The 18,115-nt window shown below is 41.0% G+C and overlaps 1 protein-coding gene across 1 annotated transcript; it reads left to right on the top strand.

The window, feature by feature from the left end:
* The first annotated feature begins 10,594 nt into the window (after positions 1-10,594).
* Positions 10,595-12,131, top strand: nkx3-2 (NK3 homeobox 2). Its single transcript, XM_061080265.1, has 2 exons — positions 10,595-10,967; positions 11,707-12,131. Exons 1-2 carry the CDS (start codon positions 10,595-10,597, stop codon positions 12,129-12,131), a joined length of 798 nt encoding a protein of 265 aa, XP_060936248.1.
* The last annotated feature ends 5,984 nt before the right edge of the window (positions 12,132-18,115 follow it).

The following is an 18,115-nucleotide window of genomic DNA, read 5'->3' as shown; positions in this document are numbered from 1 at the left end:
ACCTGAACCTGAGGCTCAGAGACGTTACAGAAAAGCTCCTGTGGTCCGAGTTGTTCCAGCCGCTCCTGCAGACGGCTGAACCTGATTCCCTCCAGGTGCACCTCTCTCAGGTATTTCCTGGTGCTGCAATCCAAGCCTTTAAAAAATTAGCACCAAACTGTTTAAAAGGTCATGGATCAGCTTTCATTCGGGCACCAGGCCTGGCAGAGCAACAGCGCTCCTTTCACTGCGCGATGCCACTGGAGACGTCATTTTATTATGGTCGTTTGCATTGTAATTCAAAATGATTTTAGAAATTGCCAAGCGGGTCCGAGCTGCTGAGAGTCAGCAGTTTGAGGATCGTTGGACGGATTTACAGGCAGCCAACTTAAATCTGCTGATCTAAGTAAAGCTGCACAGATCCACAGTCTGGAGGTACTTTACCAAGACTTTATTAATTTTTCTCATTTTCTCAAATGTGTGACATGTTTGACATCCCATTCGTCTGCTACTGTTTGCGCATTTCAATTTCTAACTGTGATTTCTCCACCAAATATTTAAAAAAACATCTTTTAAAAATGGATTTTTCAAATACAATGTTCACTCCACGTTCGTGCAAATCTGCAGTTTTCAATATTATGGTGGTGTGGATTTATCATAAACATGAAGAGATAGAAAAACACATATTTTGTGTTTTTAGGGAAATGGTTTTAAAACTTATGTTGAGAAGCAGAATTTGCTGCTTCTTATTTCCAAATTTACATTTGTTCTTTATTTGGAACAGAGATCTTTTCTTCAAACTACCCTGGGACCCAAATTGACTCACAAGTGACATAGAGAAGTTGCTCCTTAACGGATTTCTCACAAGAATTTAATCTTTATTCATCATCATGAGCTCGTATTAAAACCTGCAGAAACCCGGAGGGAGAATCTGATTTGAAAAGTATTTTTGACACAGAACTCGAGCCAGACGTGTCAAGGCAATGTGTCAGATACTATTAATACAAAGTAGAGAAACATGACTTCAGTGACTGTTACACTTTCCTATACAACATTATTTCTCATTTGTTAACCCATGTGTAAAACAGGATTTCACTGTTGTAGATATACACTGTTGTATGATTATTTTTATAATTAATTATAAATTAATCTTTTTATCTGGAAAAGGACAATCAAGTATTCAGATCCCAAAGTGACACCTTCTCAATGCTTTTATTTTAACCATTAATTATCTTATTCATTGAATAATTCAAGATTAATCACAGTTATTGAAACAAATGACATTTAAAAGTTACATATTCTCACAAATTAAAAGCTGGAACTATAAAAGGTTTGTAACTAGGGTTGCAAAGGGGTGGAAAGTTTCCGGTAAATTTCCGGAAACTTTCCGGAAACTTTCCATGGGAAGTTTAGCTCGGGAATTTTGGGAACTTTGAGTGAACATCCTTCACTCTACAGCAGGGCTGGTGAGGCCTGCTGTAGAGTGTCTAGCGTATTTCCATACGTTTATCCATCAATTGTAAAATATGTTTACAGAAGATTCCAATTGTTTGGCCAATTATTTATATCTCTGGCATTGCATTAGCGTTTTTTTACAAACTTTTTTCTCATCTTATTCTACAGAACAATGCCACGTGCACTCTCTCATGTGTGGAGACATTTCACCCCATCCAATGTAGAAGGAAAGGCTGTGTACATTTGCAAATACTGTGCAAAGACCTATGTTAAGAATGACACAACGATGCAGAAGCATATAGTCAAGTGCCCAAAGTTTCCTCAGGGCTCAAATCAGCCTATGACAAAACAAAATGTTTATATTTATGTCTGTATATGAAAAGGTAAATACAGTTAGTATAAATTACCCACAAAATTTCCAGTTTATTCCCGTTTATTCCCGTTAATTCCCGTATATTCCCGTATATTCCCGTATATTCCCGTTAATTCCCATGGAAAGTTTCCAACTTTGAATATTCCCGAAATTTTGCAACCCTATTTGTAACTTTACCTAAACAATGTTTTTAAAACGTATCCAAGTATATCTGCGTATTAATTTGGTTTAGTTAGTGATATACTGTATATAACACAGACAGAAAATCATTATACTTTGTTTCCCACTGGACACAGAACTTTGTCTATTACATAATTTCAGAAATAAAGTATATTTAAATAATCTCAAATATGAGCTTAAATGTTTAAACAGAAGGAACAAGATGGGCACAAGCATTTTCGACTTTGAACACATGTTTCCATCATTACTGTACAATAATTTTTGATGCTAGTCAATTAAATCAATGGAGCATCAAATTTTAAAAGCAGAAGTGGATACATAAATTAACTGGTAAATAATTGTTTTTCAATACAAGATTTTGCTCAAATCTCCATTACGAGGTGATGAGTTTTCTTTGACAGTGTTTGCACAGATCAGATGAATCAAGACGCACAATTCACCGCAGCAACAATCTCACATGTAGTTTATTACTCTAACGTCTCCCGACCACCTGCAATCAGATACCATGACTTATACAGAAGTGGCAGCAGCAGGCACCAGAAAGTATTTAAGACTCTTCGGAGAATTCAACGTTCTTTAACACTTAAAAGCCTCCACGGAGCCTGGTAATGGGTCGGCTCTGCTTGTTTGGGCTCTGGCACCGCACCCCCCTCACTTCAGCACTGGCATGGAGAAGTGAAGCTCAGAGCAGGGAGATTTCTACACTTTGATACGAGACACCAGCGACATAAACGGCCTCAAACCCTCCTCCCGCCGCCCTCCTATTAGGCCCTAAGCTCCATCCAGCAGAGGGCTGGGCAGAGGCGGTGGTTTCACACAGCTGTCAACTGGAATAGAGGTGACTGCTGGGTGGGAGCAGAAGGGGGGGGGTCCTCGGCCCGGCTGCTGCTGCTGGGGTGAAGGGGTCTCGCTCGCTCCTGCCTCTCTGCACTGGGAGTGGTCTTTCCTCTACTGGGGATTTGGCTTCGCTGACTGGCGCTGGATATAAAGCTCTCCCATTCAGCCAACCCTCTCTCAAGCCATAAAAGTTAACAGGTGTTTAACGTCAGAAGTGCTTCATGCGAGAGTCGTCGAAATGGCCAGCGACAGGCAGCAGGGAGGGGTGGGGGCTCAGAGTCTTAAGGTTTTCTCTTCCCCCCCACACCATTCTTTTGCAGCAGGGGCGGCTCCTGGTACAGGCGACATAGGCGACCTATGCCTAGGCTAGGGTGAAAAATGCCGAGAGGGCGGCACAAATGAATTATCATGACGTGACGCATGCAATGTAAAACAATATATATTAACGTCACACCATCATCCTCTAACCCGGGACGCACCGGAGGTAGAAGCGCCGCGAAAAGTGGTCCGCCTCATTTCGTTGCCCATGTTCGCACCGGCAGCGTAATGCCGGGAAGAAGCCGGAAGCGCCGCGGCTACACAGACACACACAAGCACATTATGTCCTGTGGGGGGTGGGGGGCGGCTACAGGCTTGCGTAGGTCAGTCACCTGTGAAGACCAGCATCATTTACCCCTGAACCAGCACGGAGAAATGTGCTCCCTGGGCCGCAGGGATGAGCCAGCCCCACGCCACTACGCTGCCATGGGTGGAACCAGGACACCAGTGGACACAGGAGCTGGGTCCGAACTCATGGGAAAGTTTGGCAGGCTATATATTAAAAAAAATTAAATTAAATAAAAAAATTAAATTAAAATAAATAAAAAAAACAAAAAACTGTGCGCGCACATCCTGCGCAGGAGCCCATTGCGCAGGAATTGCGTGCGCAGGTTTAAAAAAAAATTGTATTCATTTAATTTAATTTAATTTTCTTTTTTCTTTTTTCTTTTTTTATATTTAATTAATTTAAATTTACATAGTGTAATATATTTTGCAATTAATAGGTGATTGAAATCCTGCCAATTTTAAGAGTTCAGTATATTGCCGGCACGAAGATAAGAAAGAATGGGGATCGAACCTTCGTGTTGAAGAACACTCTACCCACTAGGCCAAACAGATATAAACACTCTATCTATGTGTGAATGGGTGAATGTAACTTGCACTAAATAAATTGCTATTTAGTCTATTTACTATATCAGTTGATAAAATGATTCCTTTATTGAGAGAAAAAGTATTTTGCTCATCAATGGTTACATTAAATGTGATGACTTGCCATGAAGCTCTATTTTTTCCAAAAAACTATTAAAAACATATTGATAAGACAATAAGTCACTAAGAGAAATGTCCCTTTACTACAATGAATGGACATGTTTGAATAATTTATCAAGTAAAAAGGCAGAAGATTGTCTGCTTCCAGCGTCTTGATTCTTCCATCCTCTGTTTACATCTCAGTGTTATATCTGTGTCCGACTGTTGTCCAGATGTTCAAAGATTCCTCCTCGTAAACTGATGTTCAACTTCCCAGATGAATGGATTCATCCAAAGATCAACAGACTGATAGATAACAAAATAACAGCCGGGCCTCCCTCCTCTGAACTTTAAGCAGCTGTCAGAGACAAACCTGTAAATATGTCTTCCATGTCTTCAGGAAACCTGAAGCTGCAGCTGCCCCCCCCGACACCCACTTCACCGTCTGAAAAGAAAGGGCCCATAATATCTCAAGAATTTCTAAATGGTCCTTAAAGCTTTCACAACTACATCAACTCCTGTGTTCAGAAGTGCTATTTAGCATGTGACAGGAGAACGGGTGAAGGGGGGTCTGCTGCTTTTGAAGGATGTCTGTATTTAGGCGTGAGGCGGAGGAGAAAGGCCCCCCCGACCGGAGCCAGGAGCCTTTCATGATGTGCTTGAGCTGCGTGCACTATCTGTTGCGTGCCAGAGGCGGATGGAAGCCGGGGTTGTCAGTGCAGCACAGCCCAAAATAAACTATAAATCACGTCTGCACTATCTACACATTAATTGGAGTGTAACAGCAGGCCAACCCCCCCACACACACCCCCACACCCCCTCCACTTCTGCCCCTGTGTCTGCAGCGGTGCAGCCATTGCTGAGATGTTTTGAATTTCTTCCACGAGACGGAGGGAACCTCTCTCCGCTCGTCTCTTGGCTCCATTTACTGTATTAAGCATTCTCTCCCAAGGGCTTTTCTATTTAGTGCTCCATCGCATGCAAGGATCACTGTTTTCCTTCGCCGAGAGGTTCGAATTGTAACTGAAAGCATACTTAAAGCTGGCAGTAGCCCCCCCAGCCCCAGCCCCAGCCCCACCCGCAACCCTTCCACTTTCCAACGTTGAGGTTGATTAAGGCTGCTATCACGGTGGAGCTGATATTTGGTGAGAAATCTAGATGGCGTTTTGGGAGCGTTTACTGCAAATGACTCTTGGCAGTGCCCTCTCACAGGCGGCTCCACCTGAACACAATTTGGCAGCTATTCTCACATGAGGAGGAGGAGGAGGTGGAGGAGGAAGAGGAGGTGGAGGTGGAGGGGGGAGTATGGCATTCTGTGAGCCGCCCTGTTCATACCAGCACGCAAGAAGAAGAAAAAAGAACTTAAAGAGCCGTCATAAACTCACCCTGGAGACGAGGGGAAACAGAGATGTTGCCGCAGCAACTGGCATGTTGCCGCATCAGGCATGATTTCAGTTTCAACTGTGAGATGAAAGTCACAAGAAGAGGCAAGAGAAAGGGGCGAGGGAGGTGGGGGAGGGGGGGCGTTCAGGGTGCAGGAGGGTGGAGGCAAATGTAATAATGTGCCATTAAAGTTTATATCCTCCCTGGGAAGGTGGGGGGAGTTCCTCCGAGGAGGGCAGACACCGAGTCTGAGGATATTAAAGGTAGAAAAACAGGCCCAGATACAACCCACCTCTTCCCGGCAGAGTTATTACACAGAGAACATCTCATCTTTCCACATCACCTCTGTCTGTGCCTGCAGGTTCTCCCGGTCACCAGGAGAGGGAGCCCTTCTGCTCCAGCAGCAGCAGCTTCATGTCGACTGTACACACACACACACACACACGAACACACACACACACACATACATACAGCAACATGTTTCATTTCTGTTTATTTATTCTCCAACTAGATTATCTGTTTTGACATCAGACCAAACATTCAAAGAAATTGAGCAAACAAGTAGTTTCCTCTTCTCAAATATGAGGATTTGTTTATTTATGTGTTTGTTTTGTATCTTTGTGAATCAGAAAGAAGATGTCACCTGGAGCTCAGGTAACAAAATGGACATTTTTTTAAACAAGAAAATAATAATTTATACATGAGACGCCTCCTCCCACTTGAAAACAAGTTATTAGTTGCTGTTCTACGCATTATTTATATTAAATTTAATTTCTATGCTTCTTCTCCAGGTGGGAGAAAATAACCATAAAGTAATGTTAGTACATTAAGACAATGACAATTCCGATTTGAGCTACTTTTTTTTTAATTTCATGCCTCATTTTCTCCCCTGTATTTATTTAACAGCCATAATTGAATACATTTTTATATATTCATTAACATAAAATTCAAACATTTATAGAATATGAGCCTTGACTATTGATGAAACAACAATAGTTATTAAGTAGTTTAAATTGGCTCCAGTGCACTGACAGGAGCCATTCTGTTTAATGAGTACTTTTAATAATTTGAGTCCATTTTGCTGGTAATACTTATAAGAAATGCTTAATCCATGAATTTTACTGAGAGTCATTTTTATACAATGGCATTTATACATTTATTTATTGGCTACTTCGTCCGTCTTCAGTGACTCAAGCTTAATTCAGAATAGATTTAACTGACTTGGTCTGTTCACCTGACTGACTTTCATCACTGACATCTCAACAAACTGTTGATCAGAAATATTCCAATAAAGTTAGATTTTATTAATGTGCTCAAATCATTCAGTGATTATTTTCTGAATCACAGCATTTGTTCTTAATTGACTTATTTGACGTGGGGGAATACTTATATATTTCCATTTATAATTCTACACCCGAGTCATTTCAATAGACATCATTATACCTAATTATTATTAAACAGCTATAGTCTTTAGTTATTTTACTCAAAACAAAGCACGAGATCAGTTTCTAAAATGTGATTCATCCGGATCAACCCAACATTATGAAGAAGCAGGTAAAAGTAGCTTCACAACAATAAAGTCATGTAAACAATTACTAGTTTTATTTTTCAATTTTATATTAGATGTATCTGTACAGTTTTACTTGAACAACAACAGTATTTCACTGCTGCTTATTCAGACAACTTACATGAGGCTTATACCAGCATCATAACAAGCATATTTGAACATTTGCACTACTGCACAAATTGAATATTCACCTGTAAGGATATATATTTAGATGTATATATTTTATTTTCTATTTTAAATTGTTGATATTCTATTTCATTGTTATTCTATTTTATAAAAAAATCTTGAAATCTTGAATCTTAACTTATAACAGCTGAACCCCTGACTACCTGCTCAGGTGCTGGGATGAACTAGAGGATGATGCGAGTCTTGTCTCTTCTTCTTCTTCTTTTTTTGATGAGATGCTCCAACAGTTGTCTGAATGAAAACCTGCTGCTGCTGCTGTTTACATTTCCTGCCACTTACAACTACTTACTGCGTATTACTCCTCCTCGCAGTGTGGTTACCAAAACACGGTGCAACCCGCGGTGCTCTGCTCCACATCACACTGATAGGCACACACTGGCCCACTCTGTCGGAGAACTGGCAGACACTTGTATTTATTTTCCATTTTTTCCCAGGGTAAAGTCCTGTGTACGGGTCAGTTTTTTGGGACAAACGCCAACACAAACCAGGGAGGGAAGAAAGTTTCTTGTTCTATACAATACAAACTATGTGATGTGCCACTTGGCCTTGCGTTGGCCTTGGGCGGATTGAGCAGTTTCTATAGGAGAACATGGGCAGCAGGGTGTGTGAGAATATCCAGACGGTGTCAGTGGTTTGCGCGTTTTCTTTTTTTCCCAGTTGTGTTTTCACTGCTTGTGGTGAAAGTTACAGACGTTTATCCCCAAGGTCACATCACATCCAGCCCATGCAGAGACAATGGCACATGCTTTTTACGCAGCAGCATTAGACTGGTCTCACGGAGCAGGAGTGGAAACCAGTTAACGGCTGTTGGGATGAAACTTCGCAGCTGATGCATTGGACGCTTGAGTTGCTGAGAGAATAAATCTCAAATTTATGTTTTCTCCTGAAATTACGCATCTAACGAGGCCGAGGGGCAAAATAGAGGCTCTGTTGCGCTGCGTAAAGTTCAGTGATCTGACCCCGAAGGTGCCAAATGTCAAGGCGAGGAGGTTTTTCCAGTGGCCACTAGATGGTATAATATATGCACGCAACGGGTTTGCACAAGGTCACAGCAGCACTGGTAAAAATCCGCTTAAACCAGCAGGTCAATATGATGACGGGACTGGTTTTATCTTCGTCTTTCACATGCGGTTGAGCTGCGGGTGTATTTTTTCAGCGACACATGCTGTTTTATGATAAAGTTGAAGAGCAATGTATATTTTACGCGTCAATATTTAAAACGCACAACTATTTCATTTTTACGCAAGCGTTTATCAAATGACCAGTGATCCAACGTGAATCCGAGGACACAGGCAGAGCTCTACAGATTTATTTATTATTAAAAATTGTCTTAGTTAAAGGTGACTTTCCTTAAATAATAATTCTGCGGTACAGACGCCTGCAGGTTCGGCTCTGAAGAAAATAGAGACATTCACCCAAGACTCCCCACTGACTCTGAAATAACTTAAAAACTAAAGAAAACCAGATTATAACAGTCTGCTAATTTTTTTAATTTGTTGAAGTCAAAATAAGGACACATTGTTCATTTAGGATACGAAATAATATTTATTATAATAATTAATAATAATAATACATTTTGAACAATGGTTACACTTTTATTGATGCAGCAGGAGAGTTATTTGTTTAATTTATTTCAGACTAAGGTTTTGTTTAATACCATTTCACACTTCCAATATAATCTTAAGCTTTCGGTACTACATTGTCGGGCTAGTTAAACTAATGCATAAAGAAAATCTATATTTTAAAAAAACTCTAAACTTTATAAGTGTGCAGGATATTAAGGATGTGTGATATTCCAGGCTGCAGAGAAACCTGTGCGTCCTGCCGCGACGGCATGGGTCACAATCCAGATCTGCAGCGACAGATGTTTGTCCACTTCCTCACACACACACACACAGCTGCAGTGACACACTCCTCATTTGATAGAACTCTATTACAGTAATATCTCTATATATATTATATCTTTGATAAATAATTGTACTTTTCTACCAAAAAAGGGTCAACGTCCTAAACGAAAAATAACAAGCTTTAATTTTATGATGCAAAAGGTGACAGAATTTATTATGAGAAGTCTTATTACGAAAATCGACCTTTTTAATAAGGTGTTTTCAGTTGTTTTACTGTGACACTTATTTATTTATTTTCTGAAATAGCTGTCAGTGTTTCTGGGGCTTTGCACAATCGGATCTACTGAGACAAAGACAGTCACCTGTTCTAAGATATATTCAGAATTTAATGAAACACTGCTTTACACTTAATGGAGTCAATAGTTTGTCAAATTTTTAATTTATCTCATGGGTTGTTTATGCGTGGAAATTGGTTTTGCGCACAAGTGGAGGGAGGCCTACCTGGTCATGGTGATCCATGATGCAGGTCGAGGAAGAGACGAGGATGTGCAGATCGACGAGTTAAAAAAAAATCTGAACAAAACGTAGACTCAGAGATTTGAAAACAATCAGACGCTTGGGTCAGATCCTGAAACGCAAAGGTAAAAGTGACCTTTACGCGCCTGACTCAAAGCAGACCTGATTGGATGATGAAGGGTTAAGTTTAAAAAAAGTAACAAATCCGGATAATTTATTGTCCTGATGCTGCATTCGGGTGTTGCAGAGAAAATAGGAGACACGGCTTTAACCTTTTATATTCGACTGGTGCTGCAGCTTTCTATCTGCTTTCTACATATCTCGGACTTTTACGCACGGCACGACGTTTTTTTGCAGACTAGAATAGTGGATACAAATCCGTCACATTAATCCTCAAATACTTAAGAATTAAACAAATAAAAAAAACAAGTTTATTGTCACAAGTCCCGCAGTTTGCTCTCCGTGTTTTGGGCTGTTTCCGTTGAAATACACATGTGTTGTTGCAAACTTTATGTCAGTTTTGCCTCCTGTGAAAAGCGTCCACCAAACTTTCCTTCAACTTTTTCCCACCCGGTTGAAAGTAGCATGACGCCTTTTTTACAGTGGCCAATGGTGAAGGAGCTTTCCTCCTCTCCGGGCCAATGGGAGACGGCTCGGAGTGCCTGTCAGTCACAGGTGAGGGTGGACGTTAAAAACATTGGGTGAAAAGAGCCAGAGACTGGAGCGAGCCCGGGCTGATGGCAGAGCTGAACGGAGCAGCAGCATCGAGCCTGCGGATGTAGCAGAAACTTTTCCACGGCTTCTCCCGCGGGGATGCGACCAGGAACCAGCTCCAGAGGAGGAAACAAGTCCAGCGACAGCAGAGCTCCACGGAGGACGTAGTTTAACATGTGGATGAACTGACATTTACTCCATTATCCGGGCTGGTGAATCTCTCAACCTCAACACCGAGCAAACTTTGTTTTTTTTTTGGCTTTAGTGAAAATGGCCGTGCGTGGCAACTCGCTGATGCCTTTCTCGATCCAAGCCATCCTGAACAAAAAGGACGACAGCCGACACTTGCCAGATTTGGACATGTGCTTCTCCAAGACGGCGTGCTGGAAAATATTTGGGGAGATGAACGGCGGCTCCAGGAGGGACGACGGGGAAACTTGTGAGCCGACGGACCAGAAGAGTTACGACTCGGACTCGGGACTCAGCGACGACAACGACAGCAAGACTCCGGCCGCCTGCAAGTCGGAGAAGGACGGGGACGCAGCGTCGGACGTGCCGGAGGAAAGCATGCAGGAGGAGACGGACCAGGAGTCTGCAGCGGCGGAAAACGCAAAGAGTGACAGTGAACCCAACAATGCCACTGGTGAGTAAGACAGAAAGACCAAGATGCAGCTGCACACAAAGCAAAAATACACCACGATTCTTGGATTTGACCAAAACCATAATGACGCAATACAAGTTTGAGTTAAAGAGACTCACGCTGCTTTAATGCAGATGTTTCAAACCGCTGGTACACTTGTGTGGGATCATCGAGAGCCGTGATTGTGTTTTCGTAGCGTAAACATCAGGCCTGTTGGCTAAACTCATCCTCATCCATAACTTTTACGCACAAACTGTTCAACTTTTACGCACAACCTGTTTAACTTTTACGCACGCTTATAAGTGGATTCCCTGGGGTTGTTTCTGTGCCACAAGTGTTTATAATACTTTATAAGATGTCATAACTGTTGTAATCTAACTAATGCTACACTGAGCAGATTTAACATTGGATATAAGTTGTAAACAAAGCGAGGATTGAAGCCAGTTTTACAAAAAATAAACTTTAAAAGTTTGGATCTTCAGACCTGTAGCAAATTCGATAGATCTGATATAGTTCACGCTTAATTTAAAAACAGCATTCAAAGACTTAAATACATTCTAACATGGTCTATTCACAACAAGGAGCTAAAAAGTGAAATTAAAAACCGTGCATGTCTCTACTCTCCTTTCATTTTAACATTTTGTTCAAATGCATCCATCAGCTGATTAGCACATGATTCCAGTTGTTTCAGAACTTTGAACAAATGCATGTATTGACTTGTTTCCCCCCCCCCTCTCCCCAGACTCCAGCACCCTGGACGAGAAGAGCCTGGACCAACCCAAGCAGCGGAAGAAGCGCTCCAGAGCCGCCTTCTCCCACGCCCAGGTCTTCGAGCTGGAGCGGCGCTTCAACCACCAGCGGTACCTGTCCGGGCCGGAGCGAGCGGACCTGGCGGCCTCCCTCAAGCTCACAGAGACCCAGGTCAAGATCTGGTTCCAGAACCGTCGCTACAAGACCAAGCGCCGCCAGATGGCCGCAGACCTGATGGCGTCGACCCCGGCGGCCAAGAAGGTGGCGGTGAAGGTGCTGGTGCGGGACGACCAGAGACAGTACAGCCCGGGGGAGATCCTGCGACCCCCGCTGCTGTCCCTGCAGCCCTCCTACTACTACCCCTACGCCTACTGCCTCCCTGCGTGGACACTCTCTGCGTGCTCAGGGAACCAGTGACAGCTCGGTGACTGTATTTATTGTTTGATTTGACTGTTTGATTTCCTGGGAGCAAAAAAAACAAACTAAACTGTTTTCCCTGACAAGAGGAGGAGAATTGTCTGATTGAACTGGCTCGTCGTGCTGTGCTGTGCAGGCCAGACCAGACCAGGGCTTCCCCAACATCCTCCACATCCTCACACACTTTTTAAAAGACTCCTTATTCTTTTTCAGTAAGGAGGAGGAACCCTGTTGAAGAAGATTTTTTCACGTTTTGGGGTTTTCAGTGGGAGCAGGGAGACTGGACGTCTTTATTAAATGTCAGTATGTTAACCTCTGAGGAGTGACACAGTAATAACAGTAAAGTATTCCTCTCTGTGCCCGGGAGCCCCCCCCCAGGACCCCTGAACACCCCACTTCAGGACCAGGAGGCCTGAACAGACTGAAACACGTCACCTGATGCTGGTTTATATTTTACATGCGCCTTCCTACCTCTGCAGTGATTGGAAATCGACATATTCCATTGACTTTTCAAAGAAACTGTCTCTGTTACAGGTTGTGTGGGTGTGTGTGTGTGTGTGTGTGTGAGTGTGTGTTTGTTTTTCTTGCTGTGTTTGTAAAGGTAAGATATTTCAGCACTTTTCATCATATACGTTACATTATTTCAATGTAAGAAACATTATTGGACAGTGTCAGACTGAGAAGAGGCAGTTTGTTGTGTTGCTGGCCTGAAAGTGTTCGTGTGGCAGTAAACACACAAACCTCCTTTTGATGAAATGTACATGTACATGTTACTCGTGTTAAATGACTGTTTAGATCGAAAAAAACATTAAAAAACATATCAGGCATTACTTTTACCTGGATGCTATTTTATTTTAAGGTTTTTATTATGATGTGTAATACTGGGACACGGAAAGAAATATTTTAATAACACCAATAAAACGGTCTGATTTCATTGATAATTATAAACTGGACATATTTTCTTATTTTACGCAGCGCTGGTTTACAAATTAAGTTATAGTGACAACTGCACGTAAACAGAATTACTAATCTTTATTAGTAATTCTCGCGTAATAAACACTTGCTGAAGAATTCTGTCCTACCTATTACCCCAACTTGAGTATTAACTTGTTTGTTGAATGCAGTAAGTGCTACTTGTTGGGGAAGTTTTAATTATCGCGTAAAACCTGGATTGGGGTTTAAACCTGTACGCATCTTTTCTTCCTTTTAGTCCTTTCAGTTTAGACAGACTGAGAATATGACTTATTATTTACCAAAACTGATTTATTGAAAACTTTTCTGTTGTATGAGATCACAAAGGAAACTGAAACTAAAAGTGATTTATCCATTGAATTTGATCCTTTTCGTGCGCAACGTTACTTGGAAGACTCGTTCTTTTTTTTTGCTGAATTGATGTCTTTAATTTCACTCCCATTATGAGAGCAAGTATTTATCCCCTGGGCCACCGTGACTTTCCTCCTGAACAACACCTGTCAGAGAATGATGAATAGCGATGTGATTCCCGGACAGGCTGAACTGACAGCTACCTTTAGCGCTGCATGTCAACACAAGGAGAGGAGGATTCCGGGGTTAAGGAGGCCCGTGTCACTGCAGCTACATTCAAACCAAACCCGGAAAACACGGTTCCTCATTCTGTGGTGTTTACAGACAGCAAACAGGAACGTTTTCCTGTAGCTTGTCTTGATCATTTAGGGCCTAACGCTGAAGTTGAAGTATTTCGGGAGTAGCAGAACTATTCGGTGTTATTCTGTGTGCAGTAGCAGCCTGAGTGTAAAGTCGGGGTCAGTCATCTCCAGCCTTATGAAATACCCACACCCCTCACACACACGTACACGGATACTGTAAATCAGGATTAAAAAGGTGTGCCTGTGCAATAGATCTACGATTTACTGTGCAGCGTGAAGAGGAGGAAATTAAATCTCTATTTGGTGATTTCGTAGACACGGTCACAGATTATCTCAGCACATGTCAGCTCACCGAGTCACATCCTGGGATCCAGATGTGAACACCTCTGTATTCCAGCGCTGCGTAATGACAATGTGCTTGTGCGCACAGGCGGCTTTACGCACCAATACGCACCAGCACTCGGGCATAGTTCGGGATTTGCTTGATCCGCGCCTCATAATCTTTAACCCTAAATGGTACAAACATTAACGAATGGCGCCTGTATGTCCTAACATCAGATTTGCTCGATGCAGGTATATATAGGCCACAAGAGGCCATCTCCACTGATGCTCCTCATTGTTTCCTCTGGAGCTGAAAGGACAGAGACGGATACTAAGGAGTGGACCGTCCCACATGACTTCCTTTCATACCTGCATGTGGAGATATCTGATATACGGAGACATATCGAGGCTGTTCTTCCTCTCAACCTGCGTTTGTTGAAATACAAATACCCCCATCGGTTGTGCATTAACCCCATTCCAGCGGCGTGATTTGTTCGACTTTATTGCCTGGGAAACGTACAATTTGTATTTCTCAATTGGGTTTTGAATACATTGTATTTGTTAACTGATTTATAAAAAAAAAATAGATAACGGGTACAACTCCCAAGAATGTGTATTTTATTATGTTCCTTATTAGCAAAATTACGCACTTACAAGGAGGTTTAGGCACAAGTATCGCCTTTTCTCATCCAATAAAAAGGAGAACATCTATTTTTAATCTCTTGGCTTTTTAAATATCAAGAGGAAAGTTAAAATTCTAGTTTTTTGAAGCCTGTTTTGCCGGAAAAGGAGAAGGTGGAGTTGTAATCGCCGGAATTGACGTTAACCGAGCAGAAATCCAAACAAACATTCATGATTTCTTTGTTATTTGGGTTTTCTTGTTGCAGGCGGATTATTATCATCCTTCCGTAGACGAGGTCTGACCCGAACCGAGTCAGGGACAGTTCTGCTCTTGACCTTTGCACTGAGCTGTAATCACTTTCATTTGCACAGACTCCGTTGTTGCAGTTGTTGGTTTGTATCCGGTTATAGGATGGATGACAGAAAATTGACATTTAATAGATATTATTAGACTGAGTTGAACTGAGCCTTATTCAGCTCGACTTAAATGGACCGAAGACCATTATGGTTCAAGTCTCAGACTGAATATATGCGCAGGCGCTGCCGAGCTCCTCTGGATCTGCGTCTGCTTTGTGGCGCAGAAACCACAAGAAAATGTGGGGAAGTGAATGGTTTTAAAATACACTCGTTTCCTTTAAATGTCACAACACAGCAGGAGTTAACGGTTCACCACCAAATTACACTGTTAAACGATCCACTTAACTAGTTGTTAAATCTCGTTCCCGTGATAAATTAGGTTTTAGTGTTGGTACAAATCAACCTGGAATAACTTCTGAGTGAAACATTTCTTTTGTTTACACGAAACAAGTGAAATACACAAGCGACAGAGTCACTCCACAATTACACCTTTTTATTTATAGACTGGATGAAATAGCATATTTTAACAATCAATAAATTCAATAATTTTAAGATACTTTTTTTTGCAATATTAACCAAGCAAGAATAGAATATTTTAATATGTGTGCTTTGCGTTTTATTAACCTGGTTGTGTGTAGGCTAAACCAACAAATGCAATTTTAAAGCAATAAAATAGAAATACATGTAGTTTGATCTATTTTGCGCCATAATTTACAAATATATTTAGACTACATAGTGAATAATGCTCTTCGTTTTGTCACATTTTCTGTGAACCTGTGCTTTTTTTTATTTGCATGAATGTTATTCATTAATGTTTGAAGCAGTGAAGCTTCGCAATTTGAAAAACCCATATGGGTCAATTGATTATCTGGGTTCAGTTGAGCTTTATTATGATTTTATTTTTTTTTTAAATCACGATTTCATCACAAGCAACACAAAGTCCAGACTAACCTATCTCAAATTACATGAAGATATTTTTATTTTCGTTTTTAATTCCATGCATTCCATGGAGCTTTCGTGAAGTTTATTATGATAAATATTCCCACATTTTCTTCCTTCTTTCCTTGTTGATTCATTAATTTGTGTTAAATCCCTTTGGCCCAATAGAAAAGTTAAACTTGTTTTAAACGAGCAGTTTGCAGGATAAATTTAATTCACTTATTGCAACCAACCCAGGAGGAGCAGAATTCATCCACAAACCGTTTTTAGTGGTGAAGTCTTCATCATCTCGATCCGTCTCCACAGCAGCTTTTTAAGACACTATAAGACTTCCGGTTTGGAAGCTGTCAATCACACCCCCATGAGCATTTTGCAGGACTCAGTGAAACTGACCTGACAGAGACTTCCACCTGCTTCACCGGGGCCCAGGTGCAAATTCCTCCTCGTCCCCCATGAAAGTCCCAGCGACACATCCTCCCCCTGCACCGTGTGAAAGACGAGCACCGTCATTCAGCCTCTGCTTTGTTAAAACACCACCATTGATTTTCTCAGGAAATGTGACTGAGATTCAATAAGAAGACATAAACTTAACTCTAAACGTGATGCCATGAAATCGTGGATTTGAAACGAGTGGAAACACATTCATTACATTGTTTGTGTGCATATACTCGACACACACATATACAGTTGTATATTTCCCCTTGAAATGCCTTTTTTTTAATCAAATTCCACAGGTTGTAGATTTTAATTATGAGTTATTGTACAGAATGTAGTGTTGTTATCCTCCTTTTTAACCTATTTAAGTTTAATAAGACTTCAACCCGATGACCCACAGGTTATTCCTGGTGATTCAAACCTCATTATTTTATTCTAATTTATTTCATTTACATTACAGAATAATTTAGGTGAATATTTGTATGCATGCTCATGAACTCAAAACAAAAAAAAACCATCAAAAAACATGCACAATAATTAAAGAAGTTATGAACAAAGCAACATTTCTTTTGCAAGTGTTTGTATTAAGAGTTTATTCTTGAACTAATAAGGGATCATTCACGAATACAACAGAGAGAAATTTCACAGAATAACTGTGTTTAAAATGCTCTATTTTGTAATAGCCTTCTTTTTGGAAATACATCAGTGTCATCTGGAGCAATCACATTACACAGCTGCTGAGGAATTTCTCTGAACTGTGTCGGTCTGAGACTCTGTCTGCTGAGAACTGAGCAGTGGAAAAAGGTCATCTGTCCGTCTGTGAGCAGGTCTCCTGAGGAATAATGTTGAGATTTAAATAGTTGTCTATGATGGTTAAAGGTGGTTTAGGACCAAAAAGAAAATACTTTAATGTGTTTTCAGACTTGACAGTTAAATAACTGAGATCAGTGTTTTTATTCAGGTGAACCAAAATGATAGACATTGTAGTCCGCTCACCCCAGAGTGGCCTTAAAGTTTGATTCAACCCACAGTTCAATGTGCACAAGAAGACATGTGCATAGGTTAAAAAAAGCGTAGCCCATAATAAGAATATTGAGATCCTTTTTTAATAGATAGGCTATATCAATATATATCATATATTCAGCAGTGGAAATTCCAGATAAAGCACACAAACAGAATATATGTATATTTAGGTTTGAATTCAATGATGTCATGTGCAAGATGTTACACTTCATTTTCAGTCGACACCATCTCTGCATTATTTCATTAATCACAAAGTTTGAGATTTGCAACACTGCACGTCCCCTATACTCCATCATCTTGTAAAGGGACTCTGGCTCATTTAGGTTTATAAACTAAATTGTCGTGGGGTATTTTGTTCATAAGTACATGATCATATGTCTGATTCTGTGTCCGGTAATTAACCCACAGAACCTCAGGTAATATAGTCTTTGAGAACTTTAATGCTGCAACCAGTGCTTTTATCATCAATGCATCTTTAATAACTGACTGATTGTTCAGTGTAAACAATATTAGTTAAGCTGCTCTTTTGTCACAACTCTCTAACCCTCATAAATGTTGAGTGTACTAATTGTAAGTCGCTTTGGACAAAAGCGTCAGCCAAATGACATGTAATGTAAAAGGTTGGGTTAGCTATCATAACAGGATATAGCAATATATGTCTTT

The sequence above is a fragment of the Limanda limanda genome, chromosome 10, assembly GCF_963576545.1.
Source record: "Limanda limanda chromosome 10, fLimLim1.1, whole genome shotgun sequence".
Classification (NCBI taxonomy): domain Eukaryota; kingdom Metazoa; phylum Chordata; class Actinopteri; order Pleuronectiformes; family Pleuronectidae; genus Limanda; species Limanda limanda.
This window is presented reverse-complemented; position numbering and strand designations above follow the sequence as displayed.

What these genes read in the sequence shown, in the direction of transcription:
- nkx3-2 (XM_061080265.1), top strand. Translation starts at nt 10,595, where the DNA reads ATGGCCGTGCGTGGCAACTCGCTGATGCCTTTCTCGATCCAAGCCATC. An exon ending in TGAACCCAACAATGCCACTG is followed by an intron (nt 10,968 to 11,706) that starts GTGAGTAAGACA and finishes CCCTCTCCCCAG; the next exon opens with ACTCCAGCACCCTGGACGAG.